The sequence below is a fragment of the Podarcis pityusensis genome (assembly GCF_964106645.2).
Source record: "Podarcis pityusensis genome assembly, chromosome: 1".
Taxonomy (NCBI): Eukaryota; Metazoa; Chordata; class Lepidosauria; order Squamata; family Lacertidae; genus Podarcis; species Podarcis pityusensis.
Window position 1 is genome coordinate 4,406,915 of NC_138028.1, and position 26,214 is coordinate 4,433,128.

At 47.4% G+C, this 26,214-nt stretch overlaps 1 protein-coding gene and 1 long non-coding RNA gene across 3 annotated transcripts in view; one reads left to right on the forward strand and one right to left on the reverse strand.

The window, feature by feature from the left end:
* Window positions 1-26,214, forward strand: part of TXNDC16 (thioredoxin domain containing 16) — a 58,087-nt gene that overhangs the window by 10,954 nt on the left and 20,919 nt on the right. For both annotated transcript variants that reach the window (XM_081020262.1, XM_081020261.1), the window contains exons 4-16: window positions 258-340; window positions 2,950-3,023; window positions 4,184-4,258; window positions 5,888-6,009; window positions 6,566-6,653; window positions 7,915-8,071; window positions 10,212-10,378; window positions 12,642-12,702; window positions 12,858-13,005; window positions 14,887-15,033; window positions 18,100-18,159; window positions 22,236-22,404; window positions 22,946-23,058. In XM_081020262.1, the coding sequence (XP_080876388.1) occupies window positions 258-340; window positions 2,950-3,023; window positions 4,184-4,258; window positions 5,888-6,009; window positions 6,566-6,653; window positions 7,915-8,071; window positions 10,212-10,378; window positions 12,642-12,702; window positions 12,858-13,005; window positions 14,887-15,033; window positions 18,100-18,159; window positions 22,236-22,404; window positions 22,946-23,058 (1,464 nt within the window). The remainder of the gene's footprint in view (window positions 1-257; window positions 341-2,949; window positions 3,024-4,183; window positions 4,259-5,887; window positions 6,010-6,565; window positions 6,654-7,914; window positions 8,072-10,211; window positions 10,379-12,641; window positions 12,703-12,857; window positions 13,006-14,886; window positions 15,034-18,099; window positions 18,160-22,235; window positions 22,405-22,945; window positions 23,059-26,214) is intronic.
* Window positions 23,225-26,214, reverse strand: part of LOC308470678 — a 283,172-nt gene continuing 280,182 nt past the window's right edge. The window contains exon 2 of the long non-coding RNA XR_013982542.1: window positions 23,225-23,516. This is a non-coding gene — a long non-coding RNA (uncharacterized lncRNA). The remainder of the gene's footprint in view (window positions 23,517-26,214) is intronic.

A 26,214-nucleotide genomic window follows, 5' to 3' on the forward strand; every position in this document is an offset into this window, starting at 1 on the left:
AGATCTCACTGTCCTTTTTGCATTAGTGCAAGGATTTCAGATTCAGTTATAATTTCTTGTGGTGAGTGCTGCATTTTGACTCCTGCTTTTGCATTTAATTTACATTTGGTTGGGGAGCTGGTGGCAGCCCCCCCACCCCCCCGCTGCATCAGAAAGCCCCGTGAAGCCCTGCGCACATTAAACAGCGTCCCAGAAATGTTTTAGCAATAATCGCAATTGTTCTTGTGAAGCAGAGCAGGCTCTTGTTTATCTTCCAGCTTCTCCATCTGCTGAGATGTTCTTGGAACAACTGGATAAATCCACAGAAGCACTCCGAGATTATGGGATTGCAGTCCTCAAGGTACAAGGAAGTATCATTCCCTCCCCCCCCCCCCCCGGCCTGGTAAACAACCAAGGAAGTTTTTCCCTTTATTTCAAGCCCCTAGAAGGACTAACTGGTGTCTTCCTTGTTGCAAATGTTCCTCAGGGCTATTTGGCCATAAGTTGCCCGCAGATTTCTGGCAAAAGTTTTTCTCTGTTGCTCCAAACAAGGTTAAACCACAGAGCCTAGGACTTGCCGATCAGAAGGTTAGCGGTTCGAATCCCCGTGACGAGGTGAGCTCCCGTTGCTCGGTCCCTGCTCCTGCCCACCTAGCAGTTCGACAGCACATCAAAGTGCAAGTAGATAAATAGGTACCGCTCTGGCGGGAAGGTAAATGGTGTTTCCGTGCGCTGCTCTGGTTTGCCAGAAGCGGCTTAGTCATGCTGGCCACATGACCCGAAGCTGTACACCGGCTCCCTCGGCCAATAAAGCGAGATGAGTGCCGCAACCCCAGAGTCGGTCACGACTGGACCTAATCATCAGGGGCCCCTTTACCTTTACCTTAGAAGGACTACCATATTTTTCGCTCTATCAGACGCACCAGACCACAAGACGCACCTAGTTTTTGGAGGAGGAAAACAAGAAAAAAAATATTCTGAATCTCAGAAGCCAGAACAGCAAGAGGGATCGCTGCGCAGTGAAAGCAGCAATCCCTCTTGCTGTTCTGGCTTCTGTGATAGCTGTGCAGCCTGCATTCGCTCCATAAGACGCACACACATTTCCCCTTACTTTTTAGGAGGGAAAAAGTGAGTCTTATAGAGCAAAAAATACGGTAACTGGTGTCTTCCTTGTTGCAAATATTCTTCAGGGCTATTTGGCCATAAGTTGCCTGCAGATTCCTGGCAAAAGTTTTTCTCTGTTGTTCCAAACAAGAAATGGATCTAGAAAGCTGTTAGAGCATCTGTCTTCCTGGCTCAGCGTTGCATAGTTCAGCCTTTATCAACTATTTGGGTTGGGAGGGGGGCTTCACGACTTTGTTCCATTCTTGTTTTTGTTATACATTTTGTGTCTTTGATCATGTGTTTTTATGCTGTGGATTGCCCTGAGATCTACGGATGAATCTTCGAGACCAAAAGTTCATTGAGGACTGGGGGAAATTTGTTGAATATCTGAAAAAAACGTGTGATGTGCAAACAACGCTAGTGGGGTTTCAAGAAGCACTGTGAAAGTTGAGATATATTGTTAAAAAGAAATAGAAGTGGGAGGGAAGTTTAATGGCAATATAAACAGAAGAAATGCGTAACTGAGAAGTAAATATGGATGATTGTCAGAGAAGCTGAAGGAAGTCCAAACAGAACCAAATTTGTGGAAATTTTGATATGATTGTTTATTTGTGTTGGAAAATTAATAAAAATTATTATTTAAAAAAATCTACGGATGAAGGGTGGTATGCAAAGTTGGTTGCTGTTATTATTATTATTAATAATAATATTAATATTAGTAATAATAATAATAATAATGTAATTGATCCTGAGTGCAAATGAATAAGAACGATGGCTCTGCATATTGATATAGAATAATAATAATAATAATAATAATAATAATAGTAATATAATTTGTGCTAAAATTGTTTTAATGGGGGATGAGGTTTTAACTTGGGTGGGTGTTGTTTTATATGGGGGTGGGATTGTTTTAAATTGTTTTTAAATGTTATCTGTTGATTTGGATTTTTGTGGGCCAGGAAATTTGGGGGGGGGGGCTTTTTCTTGGGGAGTGTATATTTTATTCGTTTACTTACATTAGTATTGCTAATTGTTTTGATTATTTTTATTACGTATTTTGTGCTGTGACTTTGTGTTGTGAACCACTCTGAGACCTACAGGTATAGTGTGGTGGTGTAATAATAATAATAATAATAATAATAATAATAATGCTGTGTGAACAATGACAAGCGCATAGCCAGGAGCATAGCATTGTCTTTCAAACACCTGCCGAAGGGAGAAGCAAGGGGAGCCTGTCCTTACATTCTGTACAGTTGAATTTGCTCTTAAGAGCCACCTGTTTGTGATGCTTACCGTATTTTTCGCTCTATAAGACGCACTTTTTCCCTCCTAAAGAGTAAGGGGAAATGTGTGTGCATCTTATGGAGCGAATGCAGGCGGGAGGCTCTGCTCAGCGCTCCCTTTAAAGAGTGCGCAGAGCGTGTGTGTGGCTCTTGGGGGCTTTTACCCGAGGAGGGAGAAGGGCTGCCCTTCTCCCTCCTTGCGGAAAAAACCCCCAAGAGCCGCACACATACTCGGCACGCTCTTTAAAGGGAGTGCGGCTCTTGGGGGAGCCTTCATCCCGCTGCCCTGAAGAGGCTTCGCCCGGCTATCCCAGAAGCCAGAACAGCAAGAGGCTATCCCAGAAGCCAGTTCCCTCTTGCTGTTCTGGCTTTTCGGTTTCAGAATATTTTTTTTCTTGTTTTCCTCCTCCAAAAACTAGGTGCGTCTTATGGTCTGGTGCGTCTTATAGAGCGAAAAATGCGGTATTTATCATTCTGTCCAGATAATAAGTTAATATAAGCCCATGAGTGCAAGTGTATTCCAGACATTTTTGCCGAAGTTATTTCAGCGAAGACCTGAGCGTGCCTGACTTCTTCCCCGCAGGTCAACTGTCACAGCGGAAAAGCATCCGGTTACTGCAGAGATGACAGCTCAGAGGGGAAAGCATACCTGTTCAGGTGAGTGGTTGATCCTGAGTGCAAATGAATAAGAACGATGGCTCTGCATATTGATATAGATTTGGGGAGGGACCCCCCTCCCAAACCCTAGAAGTTAATAAATGGTAGGATTTTGATTATTTGGGATGTGGATGAAAGTACAAGCTGCAGAACTGTGCCAGACAAGGAATCCCTAGGCTAGCTTCTGCAAACCGCCCTGGCTGGCCTAGCGAAGAACAAATCTGTTAACATGACAAAAGGGATTGGTGATGGACCATCTGAGAGGAAACCTTTGGCAGACAGCTGTTGCCAAGGTGATGGGGTGTGTGAAGGGACAGGAAAAGAGAGTTTTTAGTAGGGCGTACTGGGAAGAAGAAAGGCTGGGGTCCATCTTGGGCAGGCTGGCTGAAGGCTGGCTGCACTGCTGTGGATGCCAAGACCCTCTGGAAATGACCGTGCTGTAAGATCTGGATTCCATGCAGACTGAAGGTGTAAATGGGCAAATAAACCACATTTCTTAAAGCTATGACAGTCTCTGCCGTGTCTCAATCCTCCAAAGGAATTACAGACCCTGGGTGAGTGCCTGGAAAACCCCCCCCCCCATTTCTCAGCAGAGAGTTGGGGCAGCACCCAACTTTTGTAACAAAAATATTTTAAAGGGTCCAGAATCGAGGTAATGGACCCCAGGGTGCCTTATAAATCAAGCATTGCTGGGTCTTGTTTTCTTTTCGTTTTCCAGTGTATTTGTTGTTCAAATTCGGCTCGAGCAAATTTTTACACTGAAAGCAGTTTGAGAACCTCTGACTTTGGCTGGATCAGGCCCAGAGCCTAGGACTTGCCGATCAGAAGGTCGGCGGTTCGAATCCCCGCTACAGGGTGAGCTCCGTTGCTCGGTCCCTGCTCCTGCCAACCTAGCAGTTCGAAAGCACGTCAAAGTGCAAGTAGATAAATAGGTACCACTCTGGTGGGAAGGTAAATGGCGTTTCTGTGCGCTGCTCTGGTTCACCAGAAGCGGCTTCGTCATGCTGACTGCATGACCCGGAAGCTGTACGCCGGCTCCCTCGGCCAATAAAGTGAGATGAGCACCACAACCCCAGAGTCGGCCACGACTGGACCTAATGGTCAGGGGTCCCTTTACCTTTACCTTTATCTCCCTCTCACGTTCTTCTCCTTACTTCCAGGGGACATGTGCTGCTTCGTGAGCTCCCCACGGACGCCTTGTTCAGTGTGGATGCCATTGTGGCCAACGTGCTCTTGTGAGTCCTTTCGACATCTGTTTGATTGGCGTCTGTTCCCTTTGCAGCCACCTGCCTGCGTTCTGCGTGGAAAGAGGGTTGTGACAGCAGACTTGTTCTGAGTCAGTGACGGCTGTGGGTGGGGGAACTGGAGGTGACCGACTTGTAGAATCAGAGAACTGTGGGATTGGAAGGGAACCTCAGGGGTTCTCTAGTCTAACTCCCAGCAAATCAGGACTCACAGCTGACAGGTGGCCATCCGACCTCTGTTCAAAATCCTCCAAGCCGACCATCTCCCGAGGGAGTCGGTTCCACTGTCCAACAGCTCTTCCTCTTGGAAAGTTCTTCGTAATATTTAGTTGCAATCTCCTTCCTTGTCATTTGAATCCATTGCTTTGGGTTCCCCCCTCTGGAGCAGCGGAAAACAAGCTTGTTCTGTCTTCCATGGTCCCAGGGCTGGATTTAGGTTCAGTGTGGCCCTAAGCTACTGAAGGTAATGGGGCTCTTTCAATGTCCAGCTGTCCTTTGTCAACAACAAATTGTCGCTGCTTTTTGTGTTGAATATTTTCTATAAGGTAATTGATGGATCTAAAGCCATTTGCCCATGTTGCCATGCGACCAGTCCGTGCAGAATGTAGGCTATATATGTACCCTATATATAGAAAGGAGCAAACCAGTGATATTTGAGGGAGCAGGCTAGCAGGCGGGGCCCGTGACTGGCATCATAGGAGCCTACACAACACAAAACACTGTGGCTGTAGGTAGGTTTTATTTTAATTGTTTTTTATCTTATACAGTGGTACCTCGGGTTACAGACGCTTCAGGTTACAGACTCCGCTAACCCAGAAATAGTATCTCGGGTTAAGAACTTTGCTTCAGGATGAGAACGGAAATTGTGCTCCGGCGGCGCGGTGGCAGCGGGAGGCCCCATTAGCTAAAGTGGTGCTTCAGGTTAAGAACAGTTTCAGGTTAAGAACGGACCTCCAGAACGAATTAAGTACATAACCAGAGGTACCACTGTATTTTGGAAATGTACATCCAGTTTCGTTTCTCCTTTAAATTTTTTTGCCCCCCCCCCCCCATGAGAGTGGGGCCCTGAGCTATAGCTTATTTAGCTTATACGTAAATCCGGCATGGCCTAGTCCACATTCCCACCACGCATTTAAAGTACTATGAAACCACTTTTAAGCAGTCCTGGTGTCCCCAAAGGAATTCTGGGAGCTGTAGTTTGATGAGAGCAGAAATTCCCAGAGTTCCCTGCGAAGAAGGATTGATTGTTGAGCCACCTTCCTCAGCCCCTCTCACCCCAACTGCCTCAAATCGGTGACCCTCAGACCCACAGGATAAATACAACCTAAATCTGCCGTCCCTCCATCTTCCTCGAGTGTTTATAGCCTGGCTGTAACGTGTCCTAGAAGTCCGATAATTGAGTTTCCTCACCCGGATAGAGAATAGAGAGCAGTGTGGGCATGCAGAAAATCGATTTCTGTACAAAGGTAAAAAGTAGGTTATTTTGCTCCGCCCACTTTTGCCTCTGGCCCCGCCCACTGCTGGAATATAGCCCTCGGGGGCTTGCCAAGAAGCGGATGTGGCCCTCGATTTGAAAAAACTTCCCTGGTTTACACGTCGCTCGTCGTATCTCCTTCCCAGCGCTCTCCTCTTCAACGAAGTGAAATACGTCGCCACTGTGGCAGACCTCCAGAAGCTGGAAGACTCTCTGAAGGGTCACCGGGACCTGGTCTTTGCTTATGTACAGGCTGTTGGGACGGCAGGTAATAAATTGGGCAACTTTTCTCGGCCGTGGAGGGTTCCCTTGTCTGTTTCCTCCCTCCAGCTCCAAAGTTTGTGGAATCAGCTGCTGCAGAGCCTTGCTTTTGGTTATAAAGGCAGTGGTTGAACCACGTTGAGCCAAAGGAGGATGGTCTGGGATATCTGAAAGGCCGTATTTGTCCCCTACGATCCTGCCTGGGCTCTGAGATCTTCAGGGAAGGCCCCTCTCTCAGTCTTTCCACCCTCCTGGAGGAGCCAAGAGAGGGCCTTCTCGGTGGTGGCTCCTTCCAGCCAAGTTTGGAACTCCCTCCCCAGAGAAGCCAGACTGGCTCCCCACCCCTTGTTGTCCTCCCGCAGGCAGGTGAAGACTGTTTTATTCTGACAGGCCTTTGCGGAAACCGCTTGAAGCATCTCGATTGCTTTTCTTTGATTTGCTGGTTGCAAACAGCTCAAAGTCTTGAAATTTTGATAATAAACCTGATTTGCAATGGGGGGGGTTGAAGAATTTTGATTGCAGCTGTAAATACGAGTCCCTAAGTGCAAATGTCTTTCTCTTAGAGCACAGAGCTTTGATGGAGGCTGCTTTCGTCTACGACTCTCTTAAGTTTGCCTTAACCACTGAAGTGATGGTTTTGAGGAGCATTCGGTATGTATTTGACACACATACACACACACACACACAAACACACAGAGGGAGGCTGTGTAGCAGGGTAGGCAACCTAAGGCCCGGGGGCCGGATGTGGCCCAATCGCTTTCACAATCCGGCCCGCGGACGGTCCAGGAATCAGTGTGTTTTTACATGAGTAGAATGTGTGCTTTTATTTAAAATGCATTTCTGGGTTATTTGTGGGGCATAGGAATTCGTTCTTTTTTTTTCCTCTTCCAAAATATAGTCCGCCCCCCCCACAAGGTCTGAGGGACAGTGAACCAGCCCCCCGCTGAACAAGTTTGCTGACCCCTGGGTGTTCCTTTTGCATCAGCAAATAATTGGAATAATTGGGTGTACTCTTCCCACCTTAGATCAAATCTATGCTGCCAGGTCCCATGAGAAAGCCGCAGAGATAGAACAGTTTCTACACAAATGCAATTCTGGTTCGAAACGCAGCATAAGGGGTCTCTATAGTATAGTGGATTTTAAAATGGGGTTTCAGAGTTTTTTAGGGGGTTTTGAATGTTTTATGTAGTTTTTCAATTTCATTGTTCTGCATGGGACAATGACAATAAAGATATTATTGAGGAGATTTCACCCCTCCCATATCCAAGAATCTCCTGAGGAATCTGCTGATTCTCCAGAGAGGAGGAGGCATGTTCTGCTCTCTACTTATTCTGCTCCAGCACCAAGTCAGTCAGTCAGTCAGTGTCGGAGAGAGAGAGAGAGAGACTGAGTGTTAGAGATTGTGTGTAGAGATAAGGTTGCTGCTAAGAGCAGCTGCAGACACTCATTTATGCTTAGACCTATTTAGCTCTGTATATAGTTGTATAATAGTTGTAGATAGAATAAAGAAGATATTCTACAGAGCTGCTCTCCGAGTTGTTTATATACTCTGCTAGACTCTGCTATACTCTGCTGTGCGACGGCTGTCTTCTTGTGGGAGTGAATCCGGTGCTCACAACTCCAAGCTGTGAGTCCACAGCACTTTGACCTGTTCCTGTGCAGAAGGTGGTCTCTGGAAGTGCTACCCAGCTCGCCTATCCCAGTCGGGGCTGAAGTGGATGAGTCCAGTTAGTGGCACTGGCTCAAGGGCGATGCTGACAATTATATCGTATTCTGGGTCCAGTTTGGTGTTTTTGCAAAGGTGGACAAATGCTACCTGGCTGTGTTTCTGGGCATGTCTGCATTTAGGAATGCAAGCTCATGGGAGGCCAGGTCGGACCCTGTACTGATGCTCTTGTCTCCCCTCCTGCAGCAGCGGAGAGCCGGACGTGCCGAGCTCAAAGCTCTTTTTCTGCCACTGCAAAGTGGCCACGGATCTGGACCAGCCGTGCCGGAGGACTCTGATGGGGCAGCCTCTGACCACGCTGAACATCCACAGGTTCCTGAAGCTGATGGCGGAGCCCCTCGTGGTACGGTTGGTGGTGGCCTCCTTCCCACCTTCACCCTCACCCACTTATCCTGAGCTTTCTTCAAAGGCCTATTGGATTATAGAGTCGTAGAGCTGCAAAGGGACACCCGAGGGTCATCTAGTCCAACCCTCCAATGCAGGGATCTCAGCTCAAGCATCCATGACAGACGGCCATCCAACCTCTGCTTAAAAAGGAGGAATGGGAAGCAGCTGCCTGTCCTTGCCAAGTCCCGCCCCCCGCCAAGGATCCTCTCCGAAGAATGTTGGATTGGGAGACCAAAGTTCAAATCCCCCACTTAGCTACGAATCTCCTATTTAACTCCTTTGTTCAGAATCATGAGGACTAGAAACTTGTTTATTTATTTTCAAATGATCTATTCTTTATTTCAGCAATTCCCAACCCCCCAGTATATATTTATTTATAAGGAAACATTGTTGTTGTTTAGTCGTGTCCGACTCTTCGTGACCCCCTGGACCAGAGCATGCCAGGCACTCCTGTCTTCCACTGCCTCCCGCAGTTTGGTCAAACTCATGCTGGTAGCTTCGAGAACACTGTCCAACCATCTCATCCTCTGTCATCCCCTTCTTGTGCCCTCCATCTTTCCCAACATCAGGGTCTTTTCCAGGGAGTCTTCTCTTCTCATGAGGTGGCCAAAGTCTTGGAGCCTCAGCTTCAGGATCTGTCCTTCCAGTGAGCACTCAGGGCTGATTTCCTTCAGAATGGAGAGGTCTGATCTTCTTGCAGTCCATGGGACTCTCAAGAGTCTCCTCCAGCACCAGAATTCAAAAGCATCCATTCTTTGGCGATCAGCCTTCTTTATGGTCCAGCTCTCATTTCCATACATCACTACTGGGAAAACCATAGCTTTAACTATACGGACCTTTGTTGGCAAGGTGATGTCTCTGCTTTATTTATTCCAACCCCCCAGTATATATTTATTTCTATGGAGACATAGCACAATATAATAACAGGTGCCCAATGAAGCAAAACATAAGTAAGGGGAGTATCTGGGACTAAGCATATAGGAACAGGTTTCCACACCAAAATCAAACACAATAAATTCCTATCACAGAGTTCCAGAGAAGATAAATGGGTTTGCATTCTCCTGTACCTTATTACTCTATGACGTTATGAAAAGGCTCCATTTCCCAGTGAAGGCATGACCTTGTCTTTCCTCTCTGGTTCCCACCATCTAAGTAAGCTTAGCCATACAACCAGGGAGGTTTACCTGGCGCCTTCACGAAGAAGCGTCTCCACCCCCATTGTTCAGCCCGGACACTGAGGTCCAGCGCCGAGGGCCTTCTGGCTGTTCCCTCCCTGCGAGATGTGAGGTTTCAGGGAACCAGGCAGAGGGCCTTCTCGGTAGTGGCACCCGCCCTGTGGAACGCCCTCCTGACAGATTTCAAGGAGATAAAGAACTACATTAACTTTTAGAAGACATCTGAAGGCAGCCCTGTATCGGGAAGTTTTTAATGTTTAATGTTCTGTTCTGTTTTCTTATATTCTGTTGGAAGCCGCCCAGAGTGGCTGGGGCAACCCATTCCAGGTGGGCAAAGTACATAAAGTAAATTATTATTAGTAATAGTAGTGGTAGTATAAATTATTACTATTTTATCTTTAGGTGACCTGCAAAAATGTTTCTCTTACCCCAGGCCTTTGGCTAATTACGCAACCTGTGCCCTCTTAATCTGGGGTGTGCATGTGTTGTTGTTTTGATGTTGTGTATTTTTGTGTTGTGTATTATGTTGTGTATTTTTGTGTTTTGATATTGTCAACTGCCCTGATATCCTCAGATGAAGTGCAGTATAGAAACTTAAGAAACAACAACAACATGCCCACATACATACATACATACAATGCCCCAGATTTTACAAATGATAATTCTGTCAGCAGTTAAGAGACGTTGTCTGACTCCTCTGGCTTCTGTTAGTACAATTTTATGAACATATATGAATAGTAAAGTACAGCCAGCTATTGCTTCAAGTAACTCAAATTTGTCACTGCATCTTTCTGTTTGTTTGCTTAAAGAAGGTAGATTTCCAGGGGAGCACTGAGTACAGTATTATTACTTCTTTTGGGGGGGGCAAATAAATTTGGGGATCTCTGGTGTATTTACCCTGAAATGGCCTCTCTCCTGCAGGCAGAGGCTACGGAAGACCCAGAAAAGGTTTCCACCACTCACCTCCACCTGGGCCTTCCTCTGATCTTCATCCTGGCTCACGAGGAAACCCTGGAGGCAGATAAAGGAATTGCAGAGTTTGTGGCCTGGCAGTTGCTGGGCAAAGCTGGAGTCCTCCTCCTGTCAAGGTATTTGAGGACAAGAGGTATTTGGGGAAGGGGAGCGATTTGGGGAAGGGGAGAAGAAGATGGGTGGGTTTCTTTTTAACCATTTATAACCTAAGTACCACCAATCATCCGGCAGAAGTTAATCGAAACAAGTCTGTCAAAAAGGGAGGTAACAATAAAGTATGAAAGAGACAGGTTACTAGAAGTGAAAAAGAAAATCGTGTGAAGGATGAAGGAAGTCAAATGGAAGGAAATAAAAATGGAAATTATATATATATAGAGAGAGAGAGAGAGAGTGTTAGTTAGTTCAGTATTCTTTTGTACGTTATTCTTTGTTCTTTGTTTTTCCCCCCATTCATTTTATTTGTATTTTTGGGGAAGGTTGTTTGTTTTTGTTGTTGTTCTTTGTTATGTGTTTATGTTGTAAATAAATTCAATTTAAAAAAGGGGGGGAAGATGGGTGGATTTCTGAGATATCTTCTCACTGTGGGAGCTGACCATCTGCACAGACGCATGAAGGGCCCGGTGCTGTGCGCATTTACACAGAAGTAAGTCCCGCTGAGCAATGACAAACCTAGGCAGCATCTTAAAAAGCAGAGACATCACCTTGCCAACAAAGGTCCATATAGTTCAAGCTCTGGTTTTCCCAGTAGTGATGTATGGAAGTGAGAGCTGGACCATAAAGAAGGCTGGTCGCCGAAGAATGGATGCTTTTGAATTCTGGTGCTGGAGGAGACTCTTGAGAGTCCCATGGACTGCAAGAAGATCCAACCTCTCCATTCTGAAGGAAATCAGCCCTGAGTGCTCCCTGGAAGGACAGATCCTGAAGCTGAGGCTCCAAGACTTTGGCCACCTCATGAGAAGAGAAGACTCATTGGAAAAGACCCTGATGTTGGGAAAGATGGAGGGCCCAAGGAGAAGGGGACGACAGAGGACGAGATGGTTGGACAGTGTTCTCGAAGCTACCAGCATGAGTTTGACCAAACTGCAGGAGGCAGTGGAAGACAGGAGGGCCTGGCGTGCTCTGGTCCAGGGGGTCACGAAGAGTCAGACACGACTAAACAACAACAACAAAGTCCCGCTGAGTTCTTCCTGACAATAAACTGAAGGTGTGCCTAGGATTAAGGACAGGACTCTGGACTAGATGGGCCCCCTTGGGCCTGATCCTGCGGCCAGGCTCTCCTTAGGTTCTTAAAGGCAGGTCGTAGACTGGCAGGTGTAACAGGGGGAGCGATGATAACAGCCTTGTATTTGATTTGATTTATTGTACTTCTGTGCTACTTTTCATTAAGATGAATCCCAAATTGACTTACAAACAAGAAATAAAGGTAACATAATGGAACATCACAAATACAGCACAGAGCACACAAAATAATGAACAAATCATCAATAAAACAATCTATAAAACACTGTTAACAAAGCAGCAACTAAAAATTAAGCTTAACACCACAGTTGCAGCAGTCATTTTATATCATCAAATCAGCAGGGCATTTATAATCCATAAAACAATATTAAGTTCATATACACACTCTCCGTGCGTTTGAGAGGTTTGCTGCCAACAATAGGATGTTAGAACCAATTCTTAACTCTAGTCCTGCTAGGTAGAAAGAGGAGAGTTAGCTCTAGAAATGTGAGCGTTTTTAGCCATTTTGGGCAGCGTTCACAACCTTTCCCCCCCTTTCTAACCCACAGCTCAGTGGTAGAGCAGTCCAGTCCGGCCACAGGAGAGCTGGCCCTTAGATATATAATAATAATATAATAATAATAATTTATTATTTGTACCCCACCCATCTGGCCGGGTTTCGCCAGCCACTCTGGGCGGCTTCCACAAAGACCAGAAATACGCTAAGATGTCACACATTAAAAACTTCCCTGAACAGGGCTGCCTTAAGATGTCTTCTGAATGTCAGGTAGTTGTTTATCTCTTTGACATCTGGTGGGAGGGCGTTCCACAGGCTGGGCGCCACTACCGAGAAGGCCCTCTGCCTGGTTCCCTGTAACTTGGCTTCTCGAAATGAGGGAACCACCAGAAGGCCCTCGGTGCTGGACCTCAGTGTCCGGGCAGAACGATGGGGGTGGAGACGCTCCTTCAGGTCTACTGGGCCGAGGCCGTTTAGGGCATTAAAGGTCAACACCAACACTTTGAATTGTGCTTGGAAACGTACTGGGAGCCAATGTAGGTCTTTCAAAATGGTGTTATGTGGTCTCGGCAGCTGCCTCCAGTCACCAGTCTTATTTACATGCCTCATTTCAGGTTTTAATGCCTCGTTTTTTATCTTGAAAGGAGCTCCATCAGCTTGGATGTTCTTCCCCAGTGTAACGTCGCCCTCAAGACACCTGAGGAGGTTAGTTCGTTGTTGCTGGTGTCATTAAGACTCCCTCTCTGTTTTGCCACCTGCAGTGGGCCTGTTCAGTCGCAAGTTCCATTGCAGCAAATGTCCGGGTAAATGTGTGCAGGCTTGCAGCCTTGACTGGTTTCAATGATCTGGTATTTCCGCAGGGTGCGCCTGTTAAATACTTGGTTCTGAAAGACGTGGATGAGATCATAGCTTTGGTGGAAAACGGCAAGCAGAGCGAACCCACACAGGAACGTGAGGAGGAGGAAGAAGAAGAGGAGGAGGAGGAAGATGGTGAGAACTATGAACAAGGTAGATTTACTAATTCATTTTATTTGGTAAAAATTTTACGCCGCTTGATGGTTGAAGGAAAAAACCAAAATGGCTTACAAAGAGAGTAAGGCAATAAATATAAACAACTCATCAAAATATTCAAAAGGTAAAATCAGCACTAAACAGATGAAAACATTCTCCATGTCTGAAGATGGTTTGGAAACTTCAGCTGGTGCAGAATTCAGTGGCCAGGTTGCTCACCGGAGCAAGACGGTTTGAGCATATTATACCCATCCTGGTCCAACTGCACTGGCTACCAATTAGTTTCTGGGCCCAATTCAAAGTGCTGGTTTTGACCTATAAAGCTTTAAACGGCTCAGGACCGCAATACCTCAAGGACCGCCTCTTCCCATATGAACCTAGCCAGTCCCTGAGATCATCTTCTGAGGCCCTTCTTCGTATGCTCCCTCATCGAGAGATCTGGAAGGTGGCAACACGAGAACGGGGCCTTCTCTGCAGTGGCTCCCCGTCTGTGGAATGCTCTTCCCAGGGAAGTTCGCCTGGCGCCTTCATTACACACCTTTAGGCGCCAGGCAAAAACGTTCCTTTTTAATCAGGCCTTTGGTTGACCTGATCAACATCCTATACCCTTTTAAAATGTGGCTCTTTTTGGGGGAGTGGGGTATTATTGGGTTAGTGCTTTTATTTTTATATACTGTGATCTTTTTATGTGAATTGCCCTGGGACCTTCAAGTATAGGGTGGTATATAAATTCAGTCAATCAATCAATCAATCAATCAATCAATCAACAGGTTTATCTAAATAAAATTGTCTTTAGCAGGTGCTGAAAAGATGACGGCAAAGTTGCCTGCTTGATATCAATTAGCAGAGAGTTCCAGAGTATGCGTGCTTGTACGTTTCCGAGCACAATTCAAAGTGTGGTGCTGACCTTTAAAGCCCTAAACGGCCTTGGTCCTGTATACCTGAAGGAGCGTCTCCACCCCCATCGTCCAGCCTGGACACTGAGGTCCAGCACTGAGGGCCTTCTGGTGGTTCCCTCACTGCGAGAAGTGAGGTTACAGGGAACCAGTCAGAGGGCCTTCTCAGTGGTGGCACCCACCTGTGGAACGCCCTACTATCAGATATCAAGGAAATAAGCAACTATCTTACTTTTAAAAGACATCTGAAGGCAGCCCTGTTTTGGGGAGTTTTTAATGTTTGAAGTTTTGTTCTGTTTTTAGTCCACTGTTGGGAGCCGCCCAGAGTGGCTGGGGAAACCCAGCCAGATGGGCGGGGTATAAATAATAAATTACAGTGGTACCTCGGGTTACATACACTTCAGGTTACAGACTCCGCTAACCCAGAAATAGTGCCTTGAGTTAAGAACTTTGCTTCAGGATGAGAACAGAAATCATGTGGCAGCAGCGGGAGGCCCCATTAGCTAAAGTGGTGCTTCAGGTTAAGAACAGTTTCAGGTTAAGAATGGACCTCCGGAACGAATTAAGTACTTAACCTGAGGTACCACTGTATTATTATTTTTATATTATTGCTGCCGCAGTAAAATTCATTGATAGCATCACCCTCCATGAAGTTGTAGGGTGCTCTCTGTACCCTGCCGAAAGCATGCAACGGGAGACCCAGTGTGCTGTAGTGGTTAAGAGCGATGGACTCGTAATCTGGGGAACCGGGTTCGCTTCCCTGCTCCTCCACCTGCAGCGGCTGGGTGACCTTGGGCTAGTCACACTTCTCTGAAGTCTCTCAGCCCCACTCACCTCACAGAGTGTTTGTTGTGGGGGAGGAAGGGAAAGGGGATTGTGAGCCGCTTTGAGACTCTTTAGGGTAGTGATAAAGCGGGATATCAAATCCAAACTCCTCTTCTTCTTCCTTGTCTTGAGAAGGAGCCTGTTGTTTGCCCTGCAGAGATCCAGGACGACGAAGTGGTGGAATCGGTCGTCAGGGACCGGAAGCGTGAACTTCCTCTTGAGCACATCCAGACCCTGACGGAAGACTCCTTTGCCCCTGCTCTGGCAAAGACCAACTTCACGGCCGTGCTCTTCTATGCCAGCTGTAAGTAAACAGCCCCAAATAGCTCTGTGTTTCACCTTTCCAGGAACCAGCTCTCTCTGTTCCGCTGCTTGAAACAAAATAAAAAAATTCCTTCCAGTAGCACCTTAGAGACCGATTAAGTTTGTCCGTATAGTGAAAGCCATGGTTTTCCCAGTAGTGATGTATGGAAGTGAGAGCTGGACCATAAAGAAGGCTGATCACCGAAGAATGGATGCTTTTGAATTCTGGTGCTGGAGGAGACTCTTGAGAGTCCCATGGACTGCAAGAAGAACAAACCTCTCCATTCTGAAGGAAATCAGCCCTGAGTGCTCACTGGAAGGACAGATCCTGAAGCTGAGGCTCCAAGACTTTGGCCACCTCATGAGAAGAGAAGACTCCCTGGAAAAGACCCTGATGTTGGGAAAGATGGAGGGCACAAGGAGAAGGGGATGACAGAGGACAAGATGGTTGGACAGTGTTCTCGAAGTGACCAGCATGAGTTTGACCAAACTGCGGGAGGCAGTGGAAGACAGGAGTGCCTGGCGTGCTCTGGTCCAGGGGGTCACGAAGAGTCAGACACGACTAAACAACTAAACAACAACAACAAAGTTTGTTCTTGGTATGAGCTTTCGTGTGCATGCACACTTCTTCAGATACACTGAAACAGAAGTCACCAGACCCTTCTATATAGTGAGAGGGTGGGGAGGCGTATTACTCAGAAGGGTGGTGGGAATGGGTGACTGGCTGATAGGAGTGGTGAACCTGTTGACGACTGTTTCTCTGTCTTGTGATTCCTGATATCAGATTTATGTCCATTTATCCTTTGGCGTAGGGTTTGGTCAGTTTCGCCAATATAGAGAGCTGAAGGGCACTTTTGGCATTTGATGGCATAAACAATAGGAGAACAGGAGGAGAACACTTCAGTCTCCCAGGACATTCTATGCAAGATCTCAAATTAGCTGTTTTAATACAAAAGACAGCACCTTAAAAAGCAGAGACATCACCTTGCCAACAAAGGTCCGTATAGTAAAAGCTATGGTTTTCCCAGTAGTGATGTATGGAAGTGAGAGCTGGACCATAAAGAAGGCTGATCGCCGAAGAATGGATGCTTTTGAATTCTGGTGCTGGAGGAGACTCTTGAGAGTCCCATGGACTGCAAGAAGATCAAACCTATCCATTCTGAAGGAAATCAGCCCTGAGTGCTCACTGGAAGGACAGATCCTGAAGCTGGGGCTCCAATACTTTGGCCACCTCATGAGAAGAGAAGACTCCCTGGAAAAGACCCTGATGTTGGGAAAGATGGAGGGTGCAAGGAGAAGGGGACGACAGAGGACGAGATGCTGGGACAGTGTTCTCAAAGCTACCAGCATGGGTTTGACCAAACTGCGGGAGGCAGTGGAAGACAGAAGTACCTGGCGTGCTCTGGTCCAGGGGGTCACGAAGAGTCGGACACGACAACAAATACAAAAGAATTTCAGAAATAGACTGGAAAGAGAAGTTGCTGAATTGCAACTTATTCCCAAACTTAAAACCATGGAGAGACCTGGTCTGAATAGAGAGTTGGATTCTTATCTCATTATGCATGAAAAAGCTATTTTTAGCCATCTCACCCTTTGCTTTTTCCTGTAAGACCAATTGCAGTTGTTAACAGTCGTCAACAGGTTTACCACACCTATCAGCCAATCACCCATTCCCACCACCCTTCTGAGTAATACCCCTCCCCACCCTCTCACTATATAGAAGGGCCTGGTGACTTCTGTTTCAGTGTATCTGAAGAAGCGTGCATGCACACGAAAGCTCATACCAAGAACAAACTTAGTTGGTCTCTAAGGTTTTACTGGAAGGAATTTTTTTTATTTTGTTTCGACTACGGCAGACCAGCACGGCTACCTGCCTGTTCTGCTGCTGTTTCTTATATTTGGCCTTCCCTCTAGCGCAAATGTTGAATTGGGCTCTGGCGTGGAAATCCAGCATCCTTGAAATTCTAGGGCCCAGCAAATGTTGCTGGGTGTTGCTGTATTTTCTGAAGCAAAGCCTTCCAGGGAAGGTTCAGTAATAAAACCTCTACTTTGCCTGCAGAAACTCCCATGCTGTTTTGCGACAACGGGGAGCAGTCCTTCCTCCAGATCTCCACCATTACGAACCGGTATTAGATCTAAACATTACTGACCTTTAGGTTAAAATCTACAAATTATCTTCGCTGGCTTTCCAACATCTTCTCTATGATCATTTGGGCCTTTCCTTCTTTTTGTGCATTGGGAATAAGTCTGTAGTCTATGGGTGTCTTGTTTGTAATTAAGTATTTTTTTGATCTGAACATTATATGTGTGTGTGTGTATAATTTATTTAATCATTTTTCAATACAAACAACAACTGCAAAAGATACATACAACAAAAACCATAATAACACAATTTGACAATTCAGTTTTGAATACACTGATATACCTATGACTACACATTTCTAACAACATTTCCCCACCTCTCTCTCCTCCCCCTCCTTCCCACCACTATCCGCCTTATCGCTTAAATATTCCTTCCAGATTTCTTCATATTTATCCAGCCTTAATTTGCGTTGACATGCTATGTAGCTAATCTGTCCATATTATCAATCCATGTGCTCAACTGAATCTTTTTGCGGCTCTTCCAATTCATCAAAACAAGTTTTTTTGCTTCTAATATAGCACGGTACATCCATTTTTTTTTTACCCCTTGTAATCTCCCACGTTTCCGGAATATAGTTTAGAATTAAATTCAATTCCCCTAAATAACAATTTCTTTTTATTACTCTTGCTATAAATATCCTCACCTCGCACCGAAATGATCTTATCATCGGGAAGTTAATCATCATATGTACTAAGTTCGCATTTTTACTCCCACATCTCCAGCAGTTGTCTGCATTTGTTATTTTCTTCTGGTAAAGTTTTTCTGGAGTCAATTTCACAATTTATCCAGGCTGCAAAATTCCTGTACGCTTTTGGTATGGACTTCCCATTGGTATGGAACTTTGCCTGCCTGCAGAGCAGAGCTGAGGAATTTCTGGGGGCCTGGAATAACAGGATCTGTTTTTCTTTTTCCTCTTGGCCTCAGGGGAAGCCGTCTCCCTGGTCGTGATGCAGTCCTATGCCGAAGTGGCTGCCCATCTGCAAGGTATGGAGGCCAGCTAGCTATTTCACTGACACACAGATTGCAGCTCACACACAGACCCCCCCCCCCCAGAGTGATGTAGGACTTCCCCTATAGCCTTCTGCTCAGGCACACAAGTGGGGTGACTGTCTTGGGCCAACAGGCCACATGGCAGGAGGTCAGTTTTTACAGGACCGCCTCTCCTGGTCTGCCCCGCAGAGGACCTTAAGGTCCATGAATAAGCATAGTTTAGAGTTCCCGGGCCCTAAGGAAGTCAGATTATCCTCCCCCAGGGCCAGGGCCTTCTCAGTGATGGCTCCGACCTGGTAGAATGCTCTGTCCCATGAGACCAGGGCCCTGTAGGATTTAACCTCCTTCTGCAGGGCCTGTAAGACAGAGCTATTCTGCCTGGCTTTCAACTTTATTTCCCTTCCTTCCCTCCCCCTCCCCTTTTTATGAAGATTACCCGCTCTGGGATCCCACAGCTAATTCTCCCCTGGTCTCCTCGCTGGCCCAAGTAGGACTAATTTAGCCAGCTAGCCCTGGTGATCATCTAATGTTTATTGGATGGATTTTCCCCCCTAAATTGATTTTTGAATTCTGAATTTATTGTTATTCATGTTTTATACTGTATTTTATGCTATTTTTTTGTTGCATCAATTAAGTGTTTTAAATTTGTTGTTAGCCGCCCTGAGCCCGGTTTTCTGAACCGGGAAGGGCAGGGTATAAATAATTTTTTTAAATTATTATTATTATTAATTCCCTGGTGGTTGCAGGAGGACAGTGGCTTTGGGTATTTGTAATGGCCAGTAGCAGCAGACTGGAAATTCCCCGGCCAAAGACCTCCATACACATTGACCAGGCTTGCACCCCAGAGAGGTCATTTGGGTGCCGCTAACGCAACAGTTAGGGAAGCGGGTGGCGCTGTGGGTTAAACCACAGAGCTTAGGACTTGCCGATCAGAAGGTCGGCGGTTTGAATCCCCACGACGGGGTGAGCTCCCGTTGCTCGGTCCCTGCTCCTGCCAACCTAGCAGTTCAAAAGCACGTCAAAGTGCAAGTAGATAAATAGGTACCGCTCCGGTGGGAAGGTAAACTGCGTTTCCATGCTCTGCTCTGGTTCGCCAGAAGCGGCTTAGTCCTGCTGGCCACATGACCCGGAAGCTGAACGCCGGCTCCCTCAGCCAATAAAGCAAGATGAGCGCCGCAACCCCAGAGTCGGCCACGACTGGACCTAATGGTCAGGGGTCCCTTTACCTTTTAACGCAACAGTTACGAATGACCAGTCTTTGCAGACGCTGTGCTTCTTCAGCAGTTTGACTTCACCCCCGAGGCACTGTCTCTTGAGACACATGGAGGCCAACAACAGCTACATTAGCTCCCTTCACCTGAGGATCACGAGGCAGTTTGCACTATAAAAACCCAAAAGGCGTACCGTAGTAACAAAAAAACAATAATTGGTTTTTGCGTTTCTTTTCTGGAGAAGGGAGTATTTTTGTGTTGCGAACCTCCCTGAGATCTATAGATGGAGGGCAGTATACAAATAATAATAATTATAATAATAATGTTGGTCATGGAGCTTCATGCTCTGACCAGCATCCCAGTGGAAAGTCCCTGGTCCTAATGGGGTCACTGTGCCCCTGAAGGACCAGGTGCGCAGCCTGGGAGTCATTTTGGACTCACAGCTGTCCATGGAGGCGCAGGTCAATTCTGTATCCAGGGCGGCTGTCTACCCGCTCCACCTGGTACGCAGGCTGAGACCCTTCCTGCCTGCGGACTGTCTCGCCAGAGTGGTGCATGCTCTAGTTATCTCCCGCTTGGACTACTGCAATGCGCTGTACGTGGGGCTACCTTTGAAGGTGACCCGGAAACTGCAATTAATCCAGAATGCGGCAGCCAGACTGGTGACTGGGAGCGGCCGCCGGGACCACATAACACCAGTCCTGAGAGATCTGCACTGGCTCCCAGTACGTTTCTGCGCACAATTCAAAATGTTGGTGTTGACCTTTAAAGCCCTAAATGGCCTCGGTCCTGGATACCTGAAGGAGCGTCTCCACCCCCATCATTCAGCCTGAGATCCAGCGCTGAGGGCCTTCTGGCAGTTCCCTCCCTGCGAGAAGTGAGGTTACAGGGAACCAGGCAGAGGGCCTTCTCGGTAGTGGCGCCCACCCTGTGGAACGCCCTCCCTTCAGATGTCAAAGAGATAAACAACTACCTGACATTCAGAAGACATCTGAAAGCAGCCCTGTTCAGGGAAGTTTTTAATGTGTGACATTTTTGTGTACTTTTGGTCTCTGTGGAAGCCGCCCAGAGTGGCTGGGGAAACCCAGCCAGATGGGCGGGGTACAAATAATAAATTATTATTATTATTATAAAGTCATAATTCAGTACATCTCCTTTGCAAGCAGAAAGTCCCACGTTCATCAAGGTGGGACAGGGAGAGAACCCCTTCCCGAAACCTTGGTGAACCTGTGCCAGTTAGTGTGGACAAGGTGGGCCCAATGGTCTGACTCCCTTATGATTCAGGGAGCCAGGGCCTGATTCTGAGCTTGTGGTGATTCCTCCTAGGATCTCTCGCCTCTCCCCCTTTCAAGGCAACAGAGGCTGGATTGCAAGGGAAATATTCTGGCCGCTGGATGGCAGCAGTTTATTAAACTCCCGTGGACCACAGAAATCTGGGCTCAGAGCTTTCCAAACCGTGAGCTCCGGTTTGCTAGTAAAGCTGAATTACTGTCTTGTGAAATGACGCATGCCTAAAAAGCCTGAAAAAGTTTGGAAAGCTGTGGTTGGGTGCATAAGAGACAAGGTTGTCTCTAAAGTAACCTGCCCCTCTACTCCAGCACCCTGTTCTCAAAATGGCCAACCTAAGCCTATGGGGAAACAGCGAGCAGAATTCGAACTCAAGACCAACTCTCCCCCTCCTGTGGTCTCCAGCAACTGGGGTTCAGAAGTATGGCTGCTTCTGACAGACTAGAGCCATCCTGGCTAGCAGCCACCGATAGCCCTCTTAGTTAATGAATTTGTCCAGTCCCCTTTTAAAGCTGTCCAAATTGGTGGCCATTGTGGCCTCCTGTGGGAGGGAGTTCCACAGGTTAACTGCGCGGCAAGAGGCAGCACTTCCAGCTCCTGGCACATCTCCCCTTAACTGCCAATCTTCTCCTGGGCGAGCACACCCAGTTCTTTTCAACCCACCCTTGTGGGATTTGAGTGGGTTGGTGCAATGGGTTGCCCAAGGATAACAATTGCAAAACAATTGCCGTATTTTTCGCTCCGTAAGACACACCTGACCATAAGACGCACCTAGTTTTTAGAGGAGGGAAACAAGAAAAAAAATATTCTGAACGAAACAGTGGATGTATGATTTTTGTGGTTCGTGCTGTGGCCACAGACATGATACGTGATTTGACGCTGAGTTTGGGGTATCCCAATGCAAAAATCCTGAGAATCCATGTGGATCCGTGCTTTGTAACCACGTTTTTGCATTGCGGCCCCACGAAACAGTGGATGCGTGATTTTTTTTGGTGCAGGCTGTGGCCACAGACATGCTGTGTGATCTGATGGTGAATTTGGGGTGACCCAATGCAAAAATCCTGAGGATCCCTCCTGATCGCTTACTGATCAGCTGCTTCCTTTCAACACTCCCTTCCCTCTTGTTTGCCTTAGTGTCTTTTCTTTAGCTGGAGCAGTTTTTTGCTCCTCCTTTTCTTCTAATTTCTCTCCTCATTGCTTAAGTCTTCCTGCTTCCCCCCTTAGCAAGTTTGCTGTCTTTACCTCCCCCCTCCCAGGCAGCCTCCTTTATCTCTAGCGTCCCTTATCTCTCTCCCCGATCGGCAAACGATCAGCGGCTTTGTTTCAACACCCCCTTCCCTCTTTCAAAAAAGAAAGAAAGCATGATCTGCTTTTTGCCCCTGGGCAATTCGGCTCCAGGGACTACACACTCGCTCCATAAGACGCACAGACATTTCCCCTTACTTTTTAGGAAGAAAAAAGTGTGTCTTGTGGAGCGCAAAATACGGTATATTTAGTGTGTGCCTTTTAGAAAGGTGCTGATGAAACGTGCACCATTTTTCACCTCGCTTTCCTCTCCTAAATACTTTACAGGGACCCCTGAGATTACGCTTGCGAGGGTCAACTGCTGGGACTGGCCAGACCTCTGCTCACAGCAAAACGTCACTCAGTTTCCGACCATCAAAATGTATGTGGAAGCGGGGAGATGGCTGGCCTACTCTGGGATGTGGGGAGTCGAGGAGATGCTAAGGTTCATTGAGCTGTAAGTATCTTCCTGGTGTGTTTGGCTCTAAGGTGCACATGGAAGGTGGGTGGTCTGAGGTCGCAATTCTGGAGAATCTGTTCTGAGAACAGATTTCTGCTTTAAATGTGCATTCTGTAGTCTTTTGTCATCTCTGCCCCCATCGCTCAGCCCGGACATGGAGGTCCAGCTCCGAGGGTATTCTGATGGTTCCCTCACTGCGAAGAGTGAAGTTACAGGGAACCAGACAGAGGGCCTTCTTGGTGGTGGCACCCGCCCCGTAGAGCGCCCTCCATTCAGATGTCGAGGAGATAAAGAACCATCTCACTTTTAGAAGATGTCTGAAGGCAGCCCTGTATTGGGAAGGTTTTGCCTTTCAGTGCAGACTGAATCTGATCTGTCCCACATTGAGTAGGTCCTAATCTCCCTTCTTCCCACCCCGGGTGGTGAGACTTGGGGTATCCAAAATCTTAGGCAGTGACATTAAACATAGGAAGGAATCGAAAAAGACCTTGTAGACAGGCCTGAAACTATTTCCCCTGATTTCCTCTTACATCTGCAGAAGCAGAACCTCCTGTCCGGTGAAGTTGACCACGGCCGAAGAGGTGGAAGACTATTTAAGGATCAAAACTTCAGTTTCTGTTTTGGGACTGTTTGATTCCAGCATGAGTGAAGGTAGACACCTCCCTTGGTTACCAGAAATGATAATACTTCCTATTGCCCTTTACCCGTAGAAACCTTTATACGTGTTTCTTATCCTGCTTTCCTTCACAACAGCCCTGCCAGGTAGGCCCTCTGCCATCCTAATTTTGACCGGTGGGGAATGGAGATGGTAAAGGTAAAGATAAAGGGACCCCTGACCATTAGGTCCAGTCGTGGCCGACTCTGGGGTTGCGGCACTCATCTCGCTTTATTGGCCGAGGGAGCCGGCATACAGCTTCCGGTCATGTGGCCAGCAGGACTAAGCCGCTTCTGGCGAACCAGAGCAGCGCACGGAAATGCCGTTTACCTTCCCGCCGGAGCGGTACCTATTTATCTACTTGCACTTTGACGTGCTTTCAAACTGCTAGGTTGGCAGGAGCAGGGACTGAGCAACGGGAGCTCACCCCGTCGCGGGGATTCGAACCGCTGACCTTCTGATCAGCAAGTCCTAGGCTCTATGGTTTAACCCACAGCGCCACCCACGTCCCTTATGGAGATGGTATCAAGACTGACCAGGGCAACAATTTGTGTCATGGAGATGGTATCAAGACACAAATTGCTGCCCTGGTCAGTTGCCTCCCTCTGGGATTCTCCAGAACAGGGTTTCCCAAACTTAGGTCCCCCCGCTGTTTTGGGACTACAATGCCCATCATCCTTAACCACTGGTCCTTCTCGCTTAATCCACTGGTCCTGTGGCAGCTTAATCCAGAATGCGGCCGCCAGACTGGTGACTGGGAACGGCCGCTGAGACCACATAACACCAGTCTTGAAAGACCTACACTGGCTCCCAGTACGTTTCCGAGCACAATTCAAAGTGTTGGTGCTGGCCTTTAAAGCCCTAAATGGCCTCAGCCCAGTATAACTGAAGGAGCATCTCCACCCCCATTGTTCTACCCAGACGCTGAGGTCCAGCGCTGAGGGCCTTCTGGCGATTCCCTCATTGCGAGAAGCCAAGCTACAGGGAACCAGGCAGAGGGCCTTCTCGGTAGTGGCGCCCGCCCTGTGGAATGCCCTCCCACCAGGTGTCAAGGAAATAAACAACTACCAGACTTTTAGAAGACATCTGAAGGCAGCCCTGTTTAGGGAAGCTTTTAATGTTTAACAGACTTTTGTATTTTAATATTTTGTTGGAAGCCGTCCAGAGTGGCTGGGGAAGCCCAGCCAGATGGGTGGGGCATAAATAAATTATTGTTATTATTATTTATTTTATTTATAGGGATGATGATGGGAGTTGTAGTCCAAAAACAGCTGGAGACCCAAGTTTGGGAACACTGCCCTATATGATACTAACCACCTTCTGCAGCCTGCCACCAATGCAATAGTAGTGTGTTGGGCTTATTCTGAGCTGAGTCCAGGTCACAGGCTCACCCTATTCATACCCAAATGTGCCCTTAAGGCAGGATTTCTGAGCACAGAGACAATGGGGAGGCTTTTCCCATTTCCTTCCTCCTTGCAGAGAAACATTTGAGGTCAATTTGGGAGAGTCAAAATGGTTTCAGGCTGTTGCCTGTACTGTTTCAGACATATGCTCTAGTTATGTCCCGCTTGGACTACTGCAATGCGCTCTACGTGGGGGTACCTTTGAAGGTACTCGGAAACTACAACTAATCCAGAATGCGGCAGCTAGACTGGTGACTGGGAGCGGCCGCAGAGACCACATAACACCGGTCTTGAAAGACCTACATTGGCTCCCAGTACGTTTCCGAGCACAATTCAAAGTGCTGGTGTTGACCTTTAAAGCCCTAAACGGCCTCGGCCCAGTATACCTGAAGGAGCGTCTCCACCCCCATCGTTCTACCCGGACACTGAGGTCCAGCTCCGAGGGCCTTCTGGCGGTTCCCTCATTGCGAGAAGCAAAGCTACAGGGAACCGGGCAGAGGGCCTTCTCGGTAGTGGCGCCCGCCCTGTGGAACGCCCTCCTATCAGATGTCAAAGCGATAAACAACTACCTGACATTCAGAAGACATCTTGCAGGGCAGCAGTTGAAGAAGGAGCAAAAAGGGTTTTCTTGTGTGTGTGTGTTTCTTTGTGGCTGATTAGCTGCTCTCCCTGTGCAAAGGTCAGAGGGGGCAGGGTTTCTGTTGAGGCAGGTGATTAGCTGTGGGAGGAGCTTATCAGAGCTTGCAGGGCAGCGGCGGGTGCCTAGTTTGATCCATCTTTTAGATTTAGGGGAGCTAGTCTCAAACGTTTGTTGGGGGAGACCTAGGTTTTTTTGTGGGGGGAGTTATTTGTCCTGTCTTCACGCTTTTTATGATGGAGGACCGCTGTAGCCACCCCCAACGACATGTTCTTAAGATGGAGGGGGAGGGAACAGCTGCAGTCGCCTGCGGTTCCTGCGCAATGTTTGCCATCTTGCCAAAGGTTGCAGGCAGCTTTACCTGCAGCAATTGCATGTTGATTGCCCTCTTAAAAGACAAAGTCCAGCAACTGGAGGAACGTGTAGCTACGCTCCAAAGAATTAGAGAGCTGGAGCTCTTCTTGGAAGCAGCAGAGCACACCGTCTCCACCAAGGAGGAGACAGGGGACTCCCCTGAGAAGGAGGCTAGTTCACCAACACAGGAGCCAGATATATGGAGAAACGTGACTCAAAGAAGTAGGAGGCCCAGGGTTCGCTCTGATTGTTTAGAAATACACAATTGCTTTCAGGTCCTCTCCCCTAGCATGGAAGACGAAGAGCAGACTCCATTTGAGGATCTCTCCCTCATTACAGTCGATCAGGTATATGAAGACGAGCAGCAAAGTCAGTCCTCAGGGAATGTGCAGGCGACCTTGGAACGGACAGCTCACGGAAGAACCCCGACCAAACCTAAGAGGAGGCGTGTAGTGGTGATAGGGGATTCCCTACTGAGGGGAACAGAAGCAGTGATCTGTGGGCCTGACAAGATGTCTCGGGAAGTGTGCTATCTCCCCGGGGCTAAGATCCAAGATGTAACTGAACGACTGCAAGGAATCATAAAACCCACTGACAAATACCCCTTCCTCTTGGTTCATGTGGGAACCAATGACACTGCAAGCAATAGCCTCCAGAAGATCAAAAGAGACTACGAGGCTCTGGGCAGGAAATTGAAGCGATTAAATGCACAAATTGTCATCTCATCTGTCCTCCCAGTTGAACGACGTGGCCCAGGG